Raw genomic sequence first — 18408 nt, 5'->3', positions numbered from 1 at the left:
GCTCAAGTTATGATATGATAAAGAAATACAAATAAAGATAAAAGATTATTATTCTTTTTGACAGGCAGGCCAATAGGCGGCAGGCCACCGGGAAAGGTCCCGGTGGTCCCGCGGACCAGTGCGGGTCTGCTGCCATTCTGCCAGGGCCATCATGATAATTTCACTGTACCTGTATCAGTGAGTGACAAATCCATGTGAAAATGACCAGGCCGATTTTTTGTCCCAGTCTAGCCCTGCTGAACTGTATAGCAATTATTGTGGAATATCAGAATCTAAGCTAATAAATGAAGAAATATCTGTCTGTGTGTGTGTTTCTCTTCAAACGGGTATAAGGACTAATAATAATAATAATAATAATAATAATGGATTTTATTTATAATGCACTTTACATTCCTCTGAAAAGCACACAGTTTAGCATCAAGAAACATCAAAGAAACAACAGTTATTGAACATGAGGTCAGGGAATAAAATCAGTGGGTTTGGGGGAAGGCCTTATTAAAAAGGTAGGTCTTTAGTCCTCTCTTGAAGCAGTCGATTGACTGTGGCGCTCTCAAGTGTGCGGGGAGAGCATTCCACAGTTCAGGGGCAGCTGTGCAGAAGGCCCTGTCACCCATGGTGCGCAGGTGGGCCGTGACGGGGTTGAGGCAGTATGTGTTTGATGAGCGGAGGGTGCGGGTCGAGGGTTTCAGGGAGAGGGGGCGTTTCCGTGGACACATTGGTGGGTGAGCAGGGATGTTTTGTATTGTGTCCGGAACGCGACGGGGAGCCAGTGAAGTGAGCGGAGGATGGGTGTGATGTGTTCTCGTTTGCACACTCTCATCAGGATCCTAGCAGCACTGTTTTGGATGTATTGGAGCCTTTGAAGGCTCTTGCTAGGGATCCTGATGAGAAGTGCATTACAGTAGTCCAGCCTGGAGGAGTCTTTCTGAGTCAGCTAGCGTGAGTGTTGGGCGGAGTTTTGAGATGTTTCTGAGGTGGAAAAAATAAGTTTTGCAGATATGTCTGATGTGGGGCTCGAAGTTGAGGTGAGGGTCCATTTTTACTCCCAGGTTGGTGACAACCGGTGAGAGGGGGAGGTCCTGTCCAGAGAAGGTGATGGTGGTTATGGGGGAGTTTTGGATCTAGTCTAGTATAGTATCTTTTTACCACTTATTTTAACAATAACTATTATACCATCTTTATCCCTTTAGCCTATATTTTTTATGCAATGGTGGGTTTTATTGTTGCTGTAAATACTTTAAGTCCTATTTCTCTGCTGTGTTTACACTTGAAGGAGGAACAGGGAAACAAATACATATAGGAATCTTTAGTTTTGTAAGCTGCAGCATACTGTATACTGTACTGTATACCAGGGGTTCTCAACCCGTGGGTCGCGACCCCTCGGGGGGTCGCCAAATTATTTTAGGGGGTCCCCAAATTATTTTCAAAAAAAAAAAAAGAGTTATTTTTAAATTTTATTTTCACTTTTTTTCAAAAATAGCAGACCTACAAGCTCGTAGCGTGCCACTCGGTGGCGCGCTATGAGCTTGTAGATCTGCTATTTTTCAATAGCTAAATTATAACAATGCTTAAAACACCAAAAGGGGTTCCCGCCCAAAATGGTTTAAGGTTATTGTAGCAGTCAATTTATATTGGGGGTCGGGAGGGGGCGGGGCGGGGGTCCCGAGACGTTGCCAAAGCATTTTCGGGGGTCCCCGGCCAAAAACGTTGAGAACCCCTGCTGTATACTGTAGTGTATTTGTTTAATTAGAGTAGATGTCTAAGCAGCCGTATCCTTTTCAATATAACTGCGTCATCCAGGGAAATGTGAGGCGATGTATCGGTATTTTCAGGCTCTTCCTGATATGCGTCATTTATCTTAGTTTTCTATTGCCTACTGTACATCTTTTTTGCCCCCCCAAAGGGCGCACATTGGGATACCATTTGCTGATCTTTTGCTGAACTACAGCAGTTGCAAAACTAGAAACTGTCTGGGGTGCTCACAAAAGCCTGAGTAGACGTTAAAATGAACCCAATGTTTGAAAGTGAAATATCCCTTTAAATATGAAATCAATACATCACAGAAGTCTGCATTTAAAATGCATTGACATACATATACATTGACTACATTAAAAAAAAATTACATTCAAATATCCCTTTGATGGGTATGACTACTATACAACAATCCTGCCAAACGTTGCTGAGGTGCACCGTTGCTCCGACCCGCACCAAAGCTGGCACAAACCCTGACCCAGGGGTCTGGCATGAGAATGCAAATATAAATAGCACACTTGTACAGCAGTGTTACTTATAACAGTGTTTAACACTGCCTATAACAAATGCCTATAACTCTGTGACCATTGCTCTGCTATTAAAGCTAAACATTCCAGAATTAACTGAAAACTGTGTACAGTCAATTGATATCATCGGCTAAGAACCTGATGTGATGATCTCACATATGTGACTAAATTTGACTGAGAGACTGCCATTGGATTTTTTATGTATATGTCATATGAAAGCAGGGAATCATAGCTTCAAATTGACATATTGGTTGTTCAGTTTGACCAGTTTTGGAGATATGGCTTTTAGAGTAATGTCTTGCAGAAAACAGCGAGTTGAGAAAACAGGCTTGAAAGGTTAACTTCTGTGGACTCTAACATTACACCTAGCTACATGTTTAAGCATTTATTTCATATTTACATATGCGATTTCAGCTCTGACACTTTTTTCAGACATGCTCTAGTATGTGAAGAGTCTGCCTGTGCTATTTACTCATTTTGGATAAAAAAAAAAGTACAGTATATATATACAGTATATGCTTACAGTATATGCGTGTGAAAACTCTGTAAAAGCTTTGTCCTGTATACTGTAGTATTTGAAATGAACACTGTCATTTTCTACAAGCGATCTACAAGCTCACCACACATATTGCTTTTTTGATGTGTTGCGAGCTTGTAGATCGACTATTTCTTCAAAGAAAGGAAAAGGGAGAGAGTTATTGAGCCCTGGGGGACCTTAGTCAATACAGAATGGGGCTTAAGTGGTTAAAAGAAAGAGCACAGTCGGGTGTTTTTTATATGAGTATAGGAAATATGATTGCTTCTACTCTGTTTTACAGCTCAGGGATAATGCTCAAACAGCAACAGAGAAAACAAACATGGTATCACCAGTACATTGGCTTCTTCAAATCTATTTCAAAGATTACAAAGGGAATCTGTGTTTATCGCAGTGGTACATAAATCAGTGAATTGGAGTGATGTTTCACGTACGTACATTACATCCAGGACTGTATGTTTTCCTTGTGGGTAACCCGATGATAGCGTGATAAGAGACACGTGAGTGTGAAATGTGAATGAAGTATAAATGGGGCCACTGTAAATAAAGATATTTACAGTGTGTTGTTGAAGGGGCCAGTCATCTATTCTATAGAGAACTCATGGGTCTGTAACTCTGAGATTGTACAAATTAGTTCTCATGTTTTCAGTTGATTTTAAGATATTGTTTATTATTGTGGGGATTCAAACCAGTTATCCGACTAACTAGTCGGATTAACTACTAACTATAGTCGGATAACTGCTGAAAAGTCTGAAACTGTCTGAAAGCCTAGAGATGCCCAAACCACGCCATTATTGTCTTTTAAGTTCTAGTTCCTTCTGTTTAGGTTACATAATAAGTCTAACTATTCAGTTTATCAGATTCAAATGAGTGATTGAAGATGTATTTTGATGGCTTCATATCACAGCCACATTGGGTCCATATTTTCCAGTGAAACGTTTTTGCTTTGGTTGCTCTGACAACCAGATTCTTTAGCACAGAGAATGCAGCAGCCATTGATTATTCTAATTGGGCTTCCTGTTGTGACAAAAATCACAGTTTTCAATAGCCAGGGTATTATAATAATAATAATACGGTAATGGCGCACATTAAGGGTCTATTAGTCCTACTATGTGCTGCTCCTCACAGCCAGACCAAAGTGGCTTTAGTCTAGCGTAACCATACTTTCAGACTTCATTTTCCTGATAAATGTGGCCATGCTCTAATTCTGTTTAGGCGAGAAGAAGAAAAGAAAGAAGAAGAAAATAAAACTCGATGCGAAGGATGGAGGGCGGTCCTTACTAATCGGACATGCAGTCTCTTTGCTAAGGTCGTGTCCCACTAGGGCATTGTTGTGTCACCGGTTGCCTTCGGCGGCCATCCAATTTTAGCCCATACAATGAATTTAAAATCCAGATGATTGGTAGGAAGACATGCAGTAGCTGGTGATATGTGCTCCTCAGACTAAGGTACAGTAGCTTGAACACACAAGATTATAGCCCTCACTTCATTGTACAGTATATAAGTTTATTCATCTACTTGATGAATTCAGTTGCTTGTGTATTTTATTCTCTGTAAAAAAACAACTATCAGACAGTCAAGAACAAACTGAAGTATAACTTTGGTAAAGAGCTTTCATGGCACACTGTGTGCCATGAAAGCTCTTTAAGTTATACTTCAGTTTACTATTTTAAAGTGATGATTTTCTGTGTGACACAGCAAAACATCACTTTAAATAGTGTGTTTGCGATTTATGAGTTCGCTTGAAGTTACGCGCTCTGCTTGTGGTACTTATAATTATACTAGAAAGTAGGTAATTATCCAAATATTTTACAACCCCACAACCGCCACACCATGGCCGTTATCTGTGTAATCTGCGTGTGCATAACCCCTATGTTTGGCATGCCTGTTTGTGTTCAACGGTGATGCAGTAGACAGACATGCTGTGAACTACTGTACCACAATGCAGATGAGAGGGATGTGTAATGCTTAGATGTATTGTAAACTTGTAAATCAGCTAGTTTCGGCACACGACAACGTTGCACGATGAATGAATAAATCGGCATAAGGAGGAAGACAGATGGGCTCCGGTGGAGAGGGTGAAAATGTCCTTCAGTGAAATATGGACACTTCATAAAACCTCCATTATTTTGGAGAATTATGGAGTGTGATGGGGAAGCCCACTTTCCCTTGTAAATGAGCTTGTACTGAGGAGTAGCAAGGTTGTGCCCCACTCAGATGCTGGCACTTAAATTGCTTGATTAGAGGTTTAGATGAGGGTGAATCATGGATGTCTTAGGAGGGAAGTGGTTTGGTTTTGCTCTGCGAGGTGTGCGTGTGTGCGTGTGTGCGTGTGTGTGTGTGTGTGTGTGTGTGTGTGTGTGTGTGTCAGTCTGCACACGTGCGAGAAGTACACCACAACTTTCTCTTTAACATTTTTATTTTATAACCAACCAGATCCCTTCCAATCTACAGTATATCACTCCTAAAAATATATTCCATTTTCTTACTACAGTATGTGTAGAGTTCCTGTCTGTCATTTCTTAATCTAGAGTTCTAGAGACCTAGAGAAGCCCCTACATCTGGTGTCTCCAGAGAGATAGTCGGCGCCACGTTGAGATGGAGGGGTAAAAAGGTGGAGGAACGTACCATTGAGAAGGGGTCTGCCATGGGGTGGAAGCCGCAGTATGTAATTCAGTGAAGAGGTTATGAGTGGTGCCGGAGGACATTTTCAGGCTACATTCACCTCACCTGGCTTCAGTTCCAGAGGGAGCTGTGAAAGGGACAGTTAAAGGTAGGACAAGAAGGTCATCACACAGGATAAAAGATGGCAGCAGGTGTTACCCAAGCTCTAGCCTGCCCTTCACCGTGCAGACTGATGCCTCAGGCAGGGGGACTAGTATTGCTTTGTCGCAATAGGTGAGGGAGAAGAGAAAAGGCCAGTGGCCTGCAACGGGAGAAAAGTGTCCCTGTGGGACACACGTGCTGTGTCAGCTGGGCAGGCAAAGTGTCTAGCCATCAAATGATCCATAGGTTTGTGGCAATACAAGTTGTTTGTGAGTAAATTGGAGACTGACCGCAGGGCTCTGCAACAGTTCAACTGCAACAATTCTGGAATCACCTGCTGGTTCCTTTCATGCTAGTCCTAGTGCCTCATCTCAGGTGTCTTTGGTTCAAGAACAGTCCAGTGAACAATTCAGCCTTGACTTCATGCCCTTCGTCCCAGGTGGTGAGCATAGTACCGCTACTTGTAGTGCAATATCATGACCATGCACTGTATACTTTACTAGACATTCAGGCTAGAAGGATGGCACAAAAAAGGTCCAGGGGGCTTGTGGTCCTATAAATAGCATGTGATGTGAGGATATACTGCCAAGGACAAGTGTCAAATGTTAAGTAGTTTGATCAGTAGATCTGTCAGCTATGGTTTGGTTCTTTACATTCACTAGCCTGGATGGCCTGTTCTGTGCTGTTTTGTATTTATGACTTAGTCTGCTCTGTGTGTTTTTACATAGCCCATAGTCATATTGTAAATGTATTTGTTCTCTGTTGTGAGGAAGAGAGGCTTCGCAGCAAAAAAAATAATATATATACATATTTTATTTTTTATATAAATACATAATAAGTTTCATAATGTCTTTCTTTCTTTTAGTAAATATGTTTTTGTTGTGTTTTTTACATGATCATCTTGCTTAATATGAATAAACAGGCTGTCGGTTCTTTTTCACTAATGTGCCTAGACTAACCTTTTTAGGAACCAGGTTTTTGGCCTAGTCTATAGGATGCGATCATGCGAGTTGTTACGTCCACTTCCTGAGACTGCTGCTGCAGAGCCATGTGGAGATGTTTACTTTTTGTTTCATTAATTTGTCTCGTTCCGGGGCCGTAGCACGCCGAAAAATCTGATAAACTAAAAATAAACTAGGTCGCGGACGCGGTGACAATACTGTGGATTATGTTTTTCTAAATCTTCCGAAGTTCCGACGCCTCAGCAACAAGGTATTTGGAATGGATTGGAAGCTTGTTTTGTGATTTTTCCACGTTGATGCTTTAGTTTCAAACAAAGGCTATTTATTTCTGCAGCTTGAAGAGATACGTTAGAGAGAGAGAGAGAGAGAGAGTGTGTGTGTGTGTGTGTGTGTGTGTGTGTGTGTGTGTGTGTGTGTGTGTGTGTGACGGGGACGGTAAACACTAAACAGTAAACGCCACAACTACGTGATGAGAGAGAGAGAGAGAGAGAGATTTCTTACTTAAAGGGGCATTCCACTCATTTTCAACATTTTACTATGTCATTAATATACCTTAGAGCTGTTGTGTGGAAATAATAAAAAAGTTCCCCCATTCTGTGTTTCCTAGAACTAGAGGTCTGAAAAAAATCATTAACATGGTGAAACACATCTTGATGATGTCATCAAGATGTGTTTCACCATGTTAATGATTTTTTTCATAATTACAGTTCTATTATTTCCACACAACAGCTCTAAGGTATATTAATGACATAGTAAAATGTGACACTTGAGTCTGCATTTACGCCACTCCTCCGACAGTCGTGCATGCATGTGTGTGTGTGTTTGTGAGTGTGAGATTTGAAGCGTTCCAGCGGGTCTGTCTGTCTTGTTAATGTTAACTAAAGCCGGTAAAAATAAGAACTGCTTGGCTGTCACTCTGGGGGCAATATAACCCGAAATATAACCGAAATACGCCAAATAAATAAATAAATAACCGATTTTTTCTCGCGCACGTGGCCATAGCGAGGCCCATTTAGAATCGTATTTCTGGCTGCGCCTCAGGGCAGTGGATGGGTGTCCGGCAGGGCGTCAGTGAGAGACTCGCTGATGCACTGGACCAGGGCTAGGTCTACTACCTGGCTGGTACCAATTACAGCATATTTTAGATTTCCAACGGTGTTACCTTGTCATGCATTATATAAAGAAGTTGCTGCTTGCCAAAAAACATTCCTCCGTCTCAGCGCTCAATGTTTTTTGTCCTCTATTATTTTGTATCTTCTATGTTATGCTAAAGATGCTGCCATATTTGGCAAAATAACACACGTAGTTAGAATGTGTCTGACTGAGACTGATTACAAGTTAACTTCTGAACAAAACACTGATGTTGTTAGCGCAAAGGCCCTTCAGTGTATGTACAAACATCCTCATAAAGGATGTTTATTCAGTGTTTTAGTCCAACGTCATTTTGTAGTGCTAGGCACCAGCTTCTCATTGTAAATAGCAAGGGCCCGGTTTCCCAAAGGACACATGGTGTAAGAGGTATGGTGTTGCACATGCTCAGATGCCCTCTAGGCCGCACACAGAAGCCTGCATAGACATTTCGTGCATAGATGTGCCACGCAATGGTAGGTATGGTAGGCCTCAAGTCTACCATTCTGAAATTTAATTTAATAATATTTGGACTGCTGGATAGCTGACAGTAGGCTCTCTTTACTCTTAATATATATATATATATATATATATATATATATACATACATACATACACACACATATATATTTATATACACATATATTTATATATATTTGTATGCCTAGAGGGCATCTGAGCATGTGCAACGCCATACATCTTACACCATGTCCTTTGGGAAACCGGGCCAAAATCTGAACTCGTGAATTTTTTTAGAAAGGAAACCATTGAGGGTTAAAATGGGTCTTAATGCTTTCAACTCGAGTAGAATTATTAATGTAACTGTACAAGTGTCCATGACAAAGAAAATATATGATGTGGAGCCAATAAAGACTATTATTAGCATTATTATTGAAGGTGATAACAGTCCATTTGCTCAGTACAATATTTCGGGGGCATATTTAAAATGTGTGCAGGGCTGAGTATGTTGAATCTAGTTTGCATTACTATACAAACTCTAATGGAGGATTTAGTTGACACAATGAAATAAAATGGCGATAATATTCAGTGTGGGGCAGACAGCCAGATCTGGGAGAGCAGTAGTTTTGTTGTTGCCAGGAAAGCAGTAAAATGAGTCTTTAGTGGTTGTTTTATAGTCTCAGATCGGTTCAAACACCGCTCTGAAGGTCGGACACAGTATAACTCTATGGGGACACAAAAGCGACACAAACAGTAGGACCCGGAAGTATCTCTGGATGGGGCGCTTACGTCACTGCTAAAATACTGAATATTTGTTTTATTGAATCTGTTTTAACCTTTTATTTTATTTCCTGGTTTGATGAAAAAACTGAAACAGGCTGGAAGGTATTGTCAGAATGTGCAGCACAATTGCGGGCAAAACTTCACCTCTCAGAGTCAGAGTTACAAAAACAGCCCAGTCTATTCTTGCTGACGCTAGTCACCCCCTGTTCAGTGAGTTCAGGTTAGTCCCTTCTGGTCGCAGATATGATCTGCCAAGATGCAGGACCAACTAATTTGTCCCTACTGCTAGTGGCCGTGTCAATGTAATTCTCTTTCTAATGGGTATGTTTTGTGTTTTGATTGTTGATGATGATTGTACATATTTACTGCTGGCAGCGTAACAAATTGTCCCTTGGGGGATACTTAAGTTTACCTTGACCTTAATAAAGCGCTAATACAATTGTAATGAGCTTATTGACAGAGAATTCGGACAAATCACTGGTTAAAGATTTAGTTTGTCAAGGAATAATTCATCAAAGGTTGAATACATCATTTTGAAAACAATATTCACAATCCTCATTACCTTTAACCACTTTCAACTTGGCATCCCTATTTTTGTGCTTGTGTTCATGTCTTCGTTTTGAACTAATCAAAAGGTGCAAAGATAGCAGATGTACAAGCTCACAATGTGTTGAGTTACCTCCACAGAATGCATTATTTTTTCAAATAAATACACAGCTCAGAGTTGGTGACTATCCTGATTATTCTATTGCTACTTAACAACATTTGCAATATTATTCATATTTTGGGGCTGTACATGTTTTAAATATTAAAATTGTATTGGCACTATCTCTGACAACCTTGGACTAAACATGATATACCACTCCAGCAAGAGGGAAATGCTGAGGTGACCTAGAAACGTAGGCTACCAACTCTTTCACCACAGCTCATCAGCTCCTAGGTTTTTATAGGTTCCCCCAAAAGCCTTAAAGTTATTTTGAAATCCACGTTGTCCAGTATTAGTTTAAATCACATTAGTTTAAATCACATTAATTTGGAGAAATGTTATCTGAAAATAATCAGAAACATGGATTCTCCATGGATATAAACAGCTTTAAGGCACATATTCATTCATTCATTCAGGAATCAGGACACATGGTATTAAATTTGCCTGGAAGCCAGACGATTCTGTCACAGGAAAAAAAAAATCCCTGGGGAGATTGGTCTTGCAATCCTCCGTTTGAATTACATTTCGCTCACCTCAGAATCAGTGACCAATCTGAGCCCACTATTCAAAGTGAGTTGGAAATAATTATTCCACACCAAAGTTCCAGTCTGGCCATGCCAGGCTAGTATTATATAGTGATCATCATCATCATCATCATCATCATCATCATCATCATCATCATCATCATCATCATCATCATCATCATCATCATAATATTGGTCAATTACCTCAGTTTCTCTTCCTCCATTTGCTTTACATCTATATACATATGACACAATTCTCTGTTCTAGCAGTTCCCATGGTGTTCTCTGCGACAAGCTGATTATCCATAGCCTATACAACCTTTCCTGTGAATCCCCAGCCAGCAGCAGCAGAGGATTTGGGGAAAACATAATGATATTATGCTAATGTAGAGATATTGCTGGATTGACATTTCCACTGATTGGGATAAGTGCTCCTATCTATTTTCCCACCCACACAAGCGCTAGCTTAGGGTTTAGCTGTCACCAGAACATGCTTTGAGCATTGCTAGAAGTGTCTGGGACAATTTGTGGTCTTACTCAAGCGGAGTAGTTTGATTGCAATGTTTTCGTTTTCTTTGTATAATTAGGAGCAGTTGTCTGCATTTTTTTCCATTATCATGTTGAAAATGAGTAGTCAGCACAGTGTGTTTGTGTTCTGCACAGTAACTTGTTGACAAACTTGAACATGCAGTAAGTCACAGACCTACAGTATGTATGAAATCTGCATCTTGGTATTTTCAACTACTGTCTTAAACACTATCATTCATTGCCTGATCACAAGTTCACAACGAATTGTGCTGTGAGCCAAATGTTTACCTATTTGTTCAGAATGTTTGCCAAGATCACATGCCCAGAATAGGCATTGGGCCTCATGCGCCAACCGTTCTTAAGAAGTTCTTAAGAAGTTCTTAAGAGGAAATTTGTTCTTAGACCCAATTAGGAAGTTTTTAAGAAGGTTTTGGGATCCCTCAATCTTTTCTTAGCTGTGATTTGTTCGTAGGTAAGAACAGAATCTACGCACACTGTGGAGCACTCTTAGGGTGCCTTTTTCGTTCTTAAGTGCAATCTGAAAACATAAAGGAAAAACAGCGCCATCTGCATGATGCTCAAAGTTTGGTCTGAGGACCTCAAGGGGTCCGTCCTTGAGGAAGTTCCAGGCAGTCCACAACAAAATATGGAACATTTTACAATTTACAATTTACAATTTAGGCATTTAGCAGACGCTCTTAATCCAGAGCGACTTACATTAAGCAATAACAAAAAGCATGGCATACATCACATGTATAAAAAGTAGTTATCATGAATCATGCGTAAACTAAGAACGTAACAGTGGAGTATCTATGTAAACTATACATACTATACTATATAATATATTATACATGTGTACTATAAAGTGCTATGACTACATAAAGTGCAATTCTAGAGCTGTCTACATAACAAGCTATAAGTCTGTTTAAAATACTATCTAAGTCTACATAATGTGCTATCTAAGGGGCTAGGCTAGGGCAAGTGCTACGGGCCATGGTGGAGTCTGAAGAGGTGGGTTTTCAGACTACGGCGGAAGATTGGGAGTGAGGCTGCAGTTCTGACTGCAATGGGAAGTGCATTCCATAGTTTTGGAGCCAGAAGGGAGAAGAGTTTGGGACGTGTGGAGCGTTGTCCCGGCGTTTTTAGTGAAGGTACCTCCAGGTACCTCCAGCTTCTACTTTGAAAATAGCCAATCTACAAGCTCACAAACGCGTCCCATTACTGCCCATTTTGAGCTTGTAGATCAGCTATTTTCGAAATGTTTTGATAAATCTTCAAAAAATTTCCCTAGCAGAAAATATTTTCATATGGGTCTGCAGAATGCATGTCAATTTGGGGGTCCTTGACATGAAAGTGTTTGTGAACCACTGGTTTAGAGTTCACAACCCAACCCAAACAAACGCACCATACCCACCACATAACCCCCACCCGCCATCACCCCCCCCCAAGTTGACTATTGTTGAGGTACTGTGGGCACCACAGAGGTACCCTACACTTTTTACCTGCCTGTAGAAAAAAAATCACACCTGTGTGAAGTGAGGGGCGCATCATCATGCATCATCTCAGAGACGAAGAGTTCTTATAACTATAGGCTATAGGAGTGGCTATATAGCATCCTGAAGGTACCCAAGGACCCACCCACCTCAGACATCAGCAACATTATGAAAATCACATAAACATATTGTCCGGGTGAAAATCACCTGGGTTTAGTGGTATAGGGTTAAGAGGACACCTGTTTAACATGATGATGTTGTGGCCCCTGAGTGTCGGTTGATGTGCGATTATTAAAGTTTTGAAAAGATTCGTATTGCCCTGACACAACTGATCATAGTCACACTCTTACGTTATACTCAGGAGGTGGAAAACTCACTCTTTTGTGTAACACGCAAGTGTTACATGTGTTGCTGTACATGGCTGGCTCAAATACTAAGAAATAAGAAACACCATCGCCTGTTTTCACCTGTACGTATTTGTTTTCATCTAAGTCCTTCTGAAGCCTTTGTATGTGTTGAATTTGATGTATTATTTCTATATCCTTCTATTTTCTACAGGCGTACATAGATTTGTCACAGAGGGGGAACATCTGGAGCTGGCAGCCATCACCAAAGAACAGTCGGGAACGTATGAATGTATTGCCTCCAGTGACATCTCTGCTACAGACACCAGGACAGTTCAAGTCACCGTCAACTGTAAGAACAAAAAATCTCTCCATTAACTGTATTCACATGGTGGCCATTATTCTCCTACTTCTCATGTCATACTTGAGGTACTGTGGGCAGCGGTACCCTACACTTTTTACCTTGGAGTCACCATAATGTCTTCACCCAGTATGATTATGATTAACCCATTTTGGGCATAACTATGTTATGCTTTAGCTATTGAAAAATAGCAGATCTACAAGCTCATAGCGCGCCACCGAGTGGCGCGCTACGAGCTTGTAGGTCTGCTATTTTTGAAAAATCAAAGAACGACTGACATAGAAACATAGCTTTTTCAGAAAACTGTCAGGATGTAGAAGACATTTTTAGAATCTGATCTCAGGTCAAAATGGGTTAAGTTGTCAGACATCATATAGAGTGTTGCTGTCCTGTACTATTATGTATATTTAGCAGATTATAGCATGTTACTGTAGAACGTATTCCATTCTGATGCGTTATCCATGCTGCAGATCCTCCGTTCATTTCCAAGACAAGAGGTACGGGTACTCCGGTTGGACAAAAAGGAATCCTCCAATGCGAGGCCTCTGCTGTACCCAAAGCAGATTTTGAGTGGTACAAAGAAGACCGGAGGCAAGTCCCTCTTTTCAGTTCAGTGATTATCTTAGGACTGGCCTGGTTTTGTCTCTGCATTTTAAACACTGCACCACTTAACCGCTTTTTATTTTTTATACTTTATATTTTTATTTTTTGTGAACACCACGGTGTGGTCATACAGACAAAAAAACAAAACAAAAAAACACTTAGGACAACATAAAGACAAATACAACCAAAAACAATGACATAGCAATAAAAATAAAAATAAATACATACGATAGAATAAAAATCACACCTGTGTGAACTGAGTGGTGTAAGGTATTATATAGCCTGATCAGCTGTGGTCTGACGTAATCTCTGACGTAATGAAATCACACCCGTGTGAACTGGGTGACCATAGCAACCATGCTAATTTTTTGCGAACAGACAGACAGACTAACAAAGCCAGTTGTAGGAGTGGTTTACACCACTCAAAAAAACAGGGACATAGCAGAACCTAACATAGCATACCATACCTATCAATATACACATACAAAGGAAACAAAAACCCTGTAGGCCTTATGCATGGGCCGAGCGCCAAAACCCTTATTTAAATTAATTGTCTTTATCTAGTAATACATTTTTATTTTATTTCTTTAGGTTGTTGCAGGCCAAATGCCTTGCCTTAACCGCTTGACCACAAAACATTTCAAAATTATTTCTAAAATAGCGATCTACAAGCTCACATGCTCAATTAAGTATTTTTTTCTCTTATTTTTTTATCACCTATAATCTGATGTGTAAAATTGGGACACCAACTAGTTACAAAAGCATGCCGTAGAATCCTGAGTGTTCATATAATGTATGGATCCATTTGGTTATATTTGTTCACTTGCAGTTTTACACATATAACATATAAATGAACACTGAGGATTTAACTGTAGGGCATTGATTTACTATATTTAACCCATTCAGGCCTGACGTCGAAATAAAAAAAACGTTCGCTCTGAAAGAACATATATTCAAAGATTTGTGCCGCATTTTTACGATTTAAAAAAAATAGCAGACCTACAAGTTCATAGCGCGCCACTCGGTGGCGCGCTATGAGCTTGTAGATCTGCTATTTTTCAATAGCTAAAGTATAACATAATGCTCAGTTAAAACACCAAAAGGGGTTCCCGCCCAAAATGGGTTAAAAGGACCCACATTATCAATACTACTGTAGGTGATGGCTCTTCCCCATATACTGTTTAGCATAAGATTATCTCCGTGATTCTCTGCTCTCCCTTTGGCAACGGCCTAATCTAATCACGTTATTGGCTTACCATTCAAATGCCTTTCCTCATAGTCACACCCTTCACAAAACAGCCATGGCCACCAAAGGCAAATTATGTTTATGTAATGTGTTTATGTGAATGGGTTACCCTGCTCGGTAGAGGATATTACAGAACATAATGTACAGCAGAAGCCTGTGTTTATTTGACTATGAGGCCTCTATAGTTTGAAAGTGGCATTTATAGTGTCAGCAGCAAAGTTTATGGATTACAGCTCTTTTTTTTTTAAACTAACCTGGAGTGGACCTGGTGAGACGTAGGAGGGGCCCGGACAGGAGTCAACCCACAGAGCCTAGTCCTTCCACGTGCCAGAATGGTACCTCCCAGTCCCGGCAGAGTAGTTCAGGAAGAACGGATTGTGTGGCCCTGGTTTTTCCCTAATGGGACTGATCGAGGGTAGCTACTGGGACGTAAGTCGGGACTTGATCACCCCGGCTGGGTCACCTGAGTGAGGGGTATGATGTTGCGAGACCCGAAACCCCGATGACCTTAGGATACATCACTGAGGATACGTCCCAGGTGCATCCATGTATGTATGTATTTTGTTTAGTTTAGTCAGCTCTTTTTCTTTTTAAACTAAAAGGGTGGGTCATATGAAAAGGGACTATTTTAAAATGTTTTTCAAACTTGTAAAAAATGGCAAATAAGTTTAGGGATAAGGGGGAAGGAGTGGCGCAAAATAGGGCCCCAAATCTCTTTGAGACGATATACGAGCTTGTATAGATCAGCTATTTCCGGCAAATGTTCCTCCTAGAATAGGGATGCTAGGGTTTAAGGGTTACCTGGCGGTCCCCACCAGTGCCATATAAGGCACTGGTGCTAAATCTAATTTAGGGAGTTTTGCTACATACCTTCTCCTCCTGTTAACACCTTGGAGGCCCAGGGCGGAGTTCTCCGTCCAAGTTCAAGGTCATGGTCAAGTGCCCAACACGGAGATTGATAAATAGGACGGAGATTAATGATAACAAAACCGTTCGAATCGCTCTAGAGCCTTGGAGCGCTTGTTGCCCGATCCGATGACGTGTCAAAAAGTGACACGTCATCGAAAATGTCCCCTGCCTGTTTAGCTGACGAAAACGAAAATCTTAAAACGATCATAACTCCCGATCTAAATCATCCCGTCTAATTCAGAAAAAATATCCTGTGTTTGACGGCCTTCCGCGGTCCAGTCGCTAGTCGCGATAGATTTATTATTACCTCCCGTTGTTGTCGATCGACTCTAGAGTGGTGTGGCTATTGTTAGCTGCTACACAGACATGCACACCAGCTTCCGGTGCGCCGGTAAAAGTGGTCCGTGCGCTACAAATGATGGGCACATGGATGAAATGGATTAAATAGTTCCGGGCCTCCAAGGTGTTAATTTCTCTCTGGTTGTTTCTTACTGCCTCTCCCAGATGTGCTCTGCTTCTTGACGTATAGACGTTCAGTAAACCAGTGGTTCTCAAAGTGGGGTCCGTAGGATCGACATCAGTTTAACCCATCGGCTATTTGAAAGTAGCTGGTATTTTATGAACAAATTCTTGAAAGAAGGCCTGGGCTGTGGCTCAGCGGTCCAGGCACCTTGGCTGGTAATCCAGTCTGGCAGTGTGCCGCGGGTTCGACTCCCGATCCCGACGGCCTTTACTGCATGTCACCCCCCCCCCCCCCCCATCTCTCTCCCCATTTCCTGTCAGCCTACTGTCTGTCCCTCCATCAAAAAATATAAAATAAAGGCAAAAGCCACAAAAACAAAAAAAACATTTAAAAAAAATATATTGAAAGAAATTCAATATGTTTGAAACAACACGCATTTTCTACATCTTTTCAAATGGGGGCCCACAGCTAAATACATGTTATATTTTCGGTCCTTGAAATTAAAAAGTTTGAGAACCTGATCCTGATCTAAACTCTATAACCTCGTCATTGCATATCAGTACACATTATCACAATATACCAATTATTATACCCGGTATTTGTTATAGTTTATTCGTAGTTTATTTTATATAGATTATTTAGAATCAGCATACATTTTGTTATAGATTGCAACCGACTAGTTTACCTAAACAAAAACTTTTCAAGGGCATACAGTACAGAAAATATTTATTTTAACATGAGTTGAACACCGGCTATCTGAATCACACACGAGAGCCCATTCTCCGCCTCAACACATTGTTGGAGGGCCCCGTTCTCCCCACGGGCCCTATCCCCACCCCCCCCCCCCCCCCCCACCCCCCCCCCCCCCCACGGGCCCCAGCACAAATGCACTGCCTGTACTGTCTATATTTACACCCCTGCAGTCCCCGCTGACAACACTGTCGCATTAAATGTGTACCACTTGCAAACATGGAACAAGGAAATAAAGGCACAGGAAGAGAAAAGCCTGATTTATATTTAGCTGCATGCCGGTGTCGCACACCGGAAATAGCCCATCGGCAAACTCAGCTATACGAGCTCACGACACGTCACATGGCGAGCCGTTGTGAGCTTTTAGATGAGCTTGTTGATGTGCAGCCAAGTATAATATCAGGCGTAACTGTGTAACAAGCAAAAACAGCTTTGGAGAACCCTGATGACTGCTGCGCAGCAAGGTTGTTTCAGCTCGGGTACTGCAAGGGATGGATTTCTTTCTTTCTATCAATCTACTTACTGTGATGCTGATATTCCACACATCATAAGGTCTTTGCACAGTGTAATTGCCAGTATAACGAAAGGTATTTCTGCAGCTACCTGTAAAATATAAGGCAAAAAGTGCAAAATGACATGATGCAATGCAACATTAATAAAACAAACAAACAAACAAACAAACAGATAATGTGGTGTATACTGTAAATTGTAAGACTGCTTTTCAGTACAAAAAAGAGGTAGGCTACGTGTTGGTGTAGACATTATTGTCCTTACTTGTTTATGTAGACATACAGTCATTTACATAAATACATACATACTGTAAATCCAATTATTTGACAATGAGGATACATAGAGGCAGCAGATTTATTTTGCAATTTGTTTTGCATTGTATGTATAAACCTTCAACATTGTATGTATAAACCTTCAACATGCCAATTTTCTTTCACAGGCTTTTCAATGGACTGAATGGAGTGAAAATAGAGAACGAAGGTAAACAATCCATGCTCGTCTTTTTCAATGTCTCGGAAGAAGACTATGGAAACTATACGTGTGTGGCCATGAATGCCATGGGAAACACCAATGCCAGCATAATCCTTTATGGTAAGCAGTTTAATGTTTAATATAGAACAGAATTAGCATAACAGTACATGGCACTCCATGTTCTGCATTCTAATGAAGTGCAACATGCATTTACTGTACACGCCAAGATAATATGTGACTACATTTGACTGAGGGGCTGCCATTGGATTGTTTTGAATTTTCGTTTTTTTCATGTCATATATGAAAGCAGGGGATCATAGCATCAAATTGACATATTGGTTGTTCAGTTTGACCCACCAGTTTTGGAGATATGGCTTATAGAGTAATGTCTTGCAGAAAACAGCGAGTTGAGAAAACATTTGTTTAAGCATTTATTTCATATTTACATGTCGATTTCAGCTCTGACACTTATTTCAGACATGCTCTAGTATGTGAAGAGTCTGTCTGTGCTATTAACTCGTAAAAAACAATAAAAAAATCGTTTTTCTCGTCTGGTGAAAAGCTGGAGTTTGCGCGATGGCAGGCTAT

The 18408-nt window shown here is 40.8% G+C and overlaps 1 protein-coding gene across 2 annotated transcripts in view; it reads left to right on the top strand.

The window, feature by feature from the left end:
- The window catches only part of opcml (opioid binding protein/cell adhesion molecule-like), a gene marked incomplete at its 5' end in the record, with an annotated part of 291631 nt that overhangs the window by 269960 nt on the left and 3263 nt on the right, over positions 1–18408 (top strand). For both annotated transcript variants that reach the window (XM_079508540.1, XM_079508539.1), the window contains 3 exons: positions 12722–12859; positions 13339–13459; positions 17789–17940. In XM_079508540.1, the coding sequence (XP_079364666.1) occupies positions 12722–12859; positions 13339–13459; positions 17789–17940 (411 nt within the window). The remainder of the gene's footprint in view (positions 1–12721; positions 12860–13338; positions 13460–17788; positions 17941–18408) is intronic.

The sequence above is a fragment of the Electrona antarctica genome, assembly GCF_951216825.1.
Source record: "Electrona antarctica genome assembly, chromosome: 8".
Classification (NCBI taxonomy): domain Eukaryota; kingdom Metazoa; phylum Chordata; class Actinopteri; order Myctophiformes; family Myctophidae; genus Electrona; species Electrona antarctica.
This window is presented reverse-complemented; position numbering and strand designations above follow the sequence as displayed.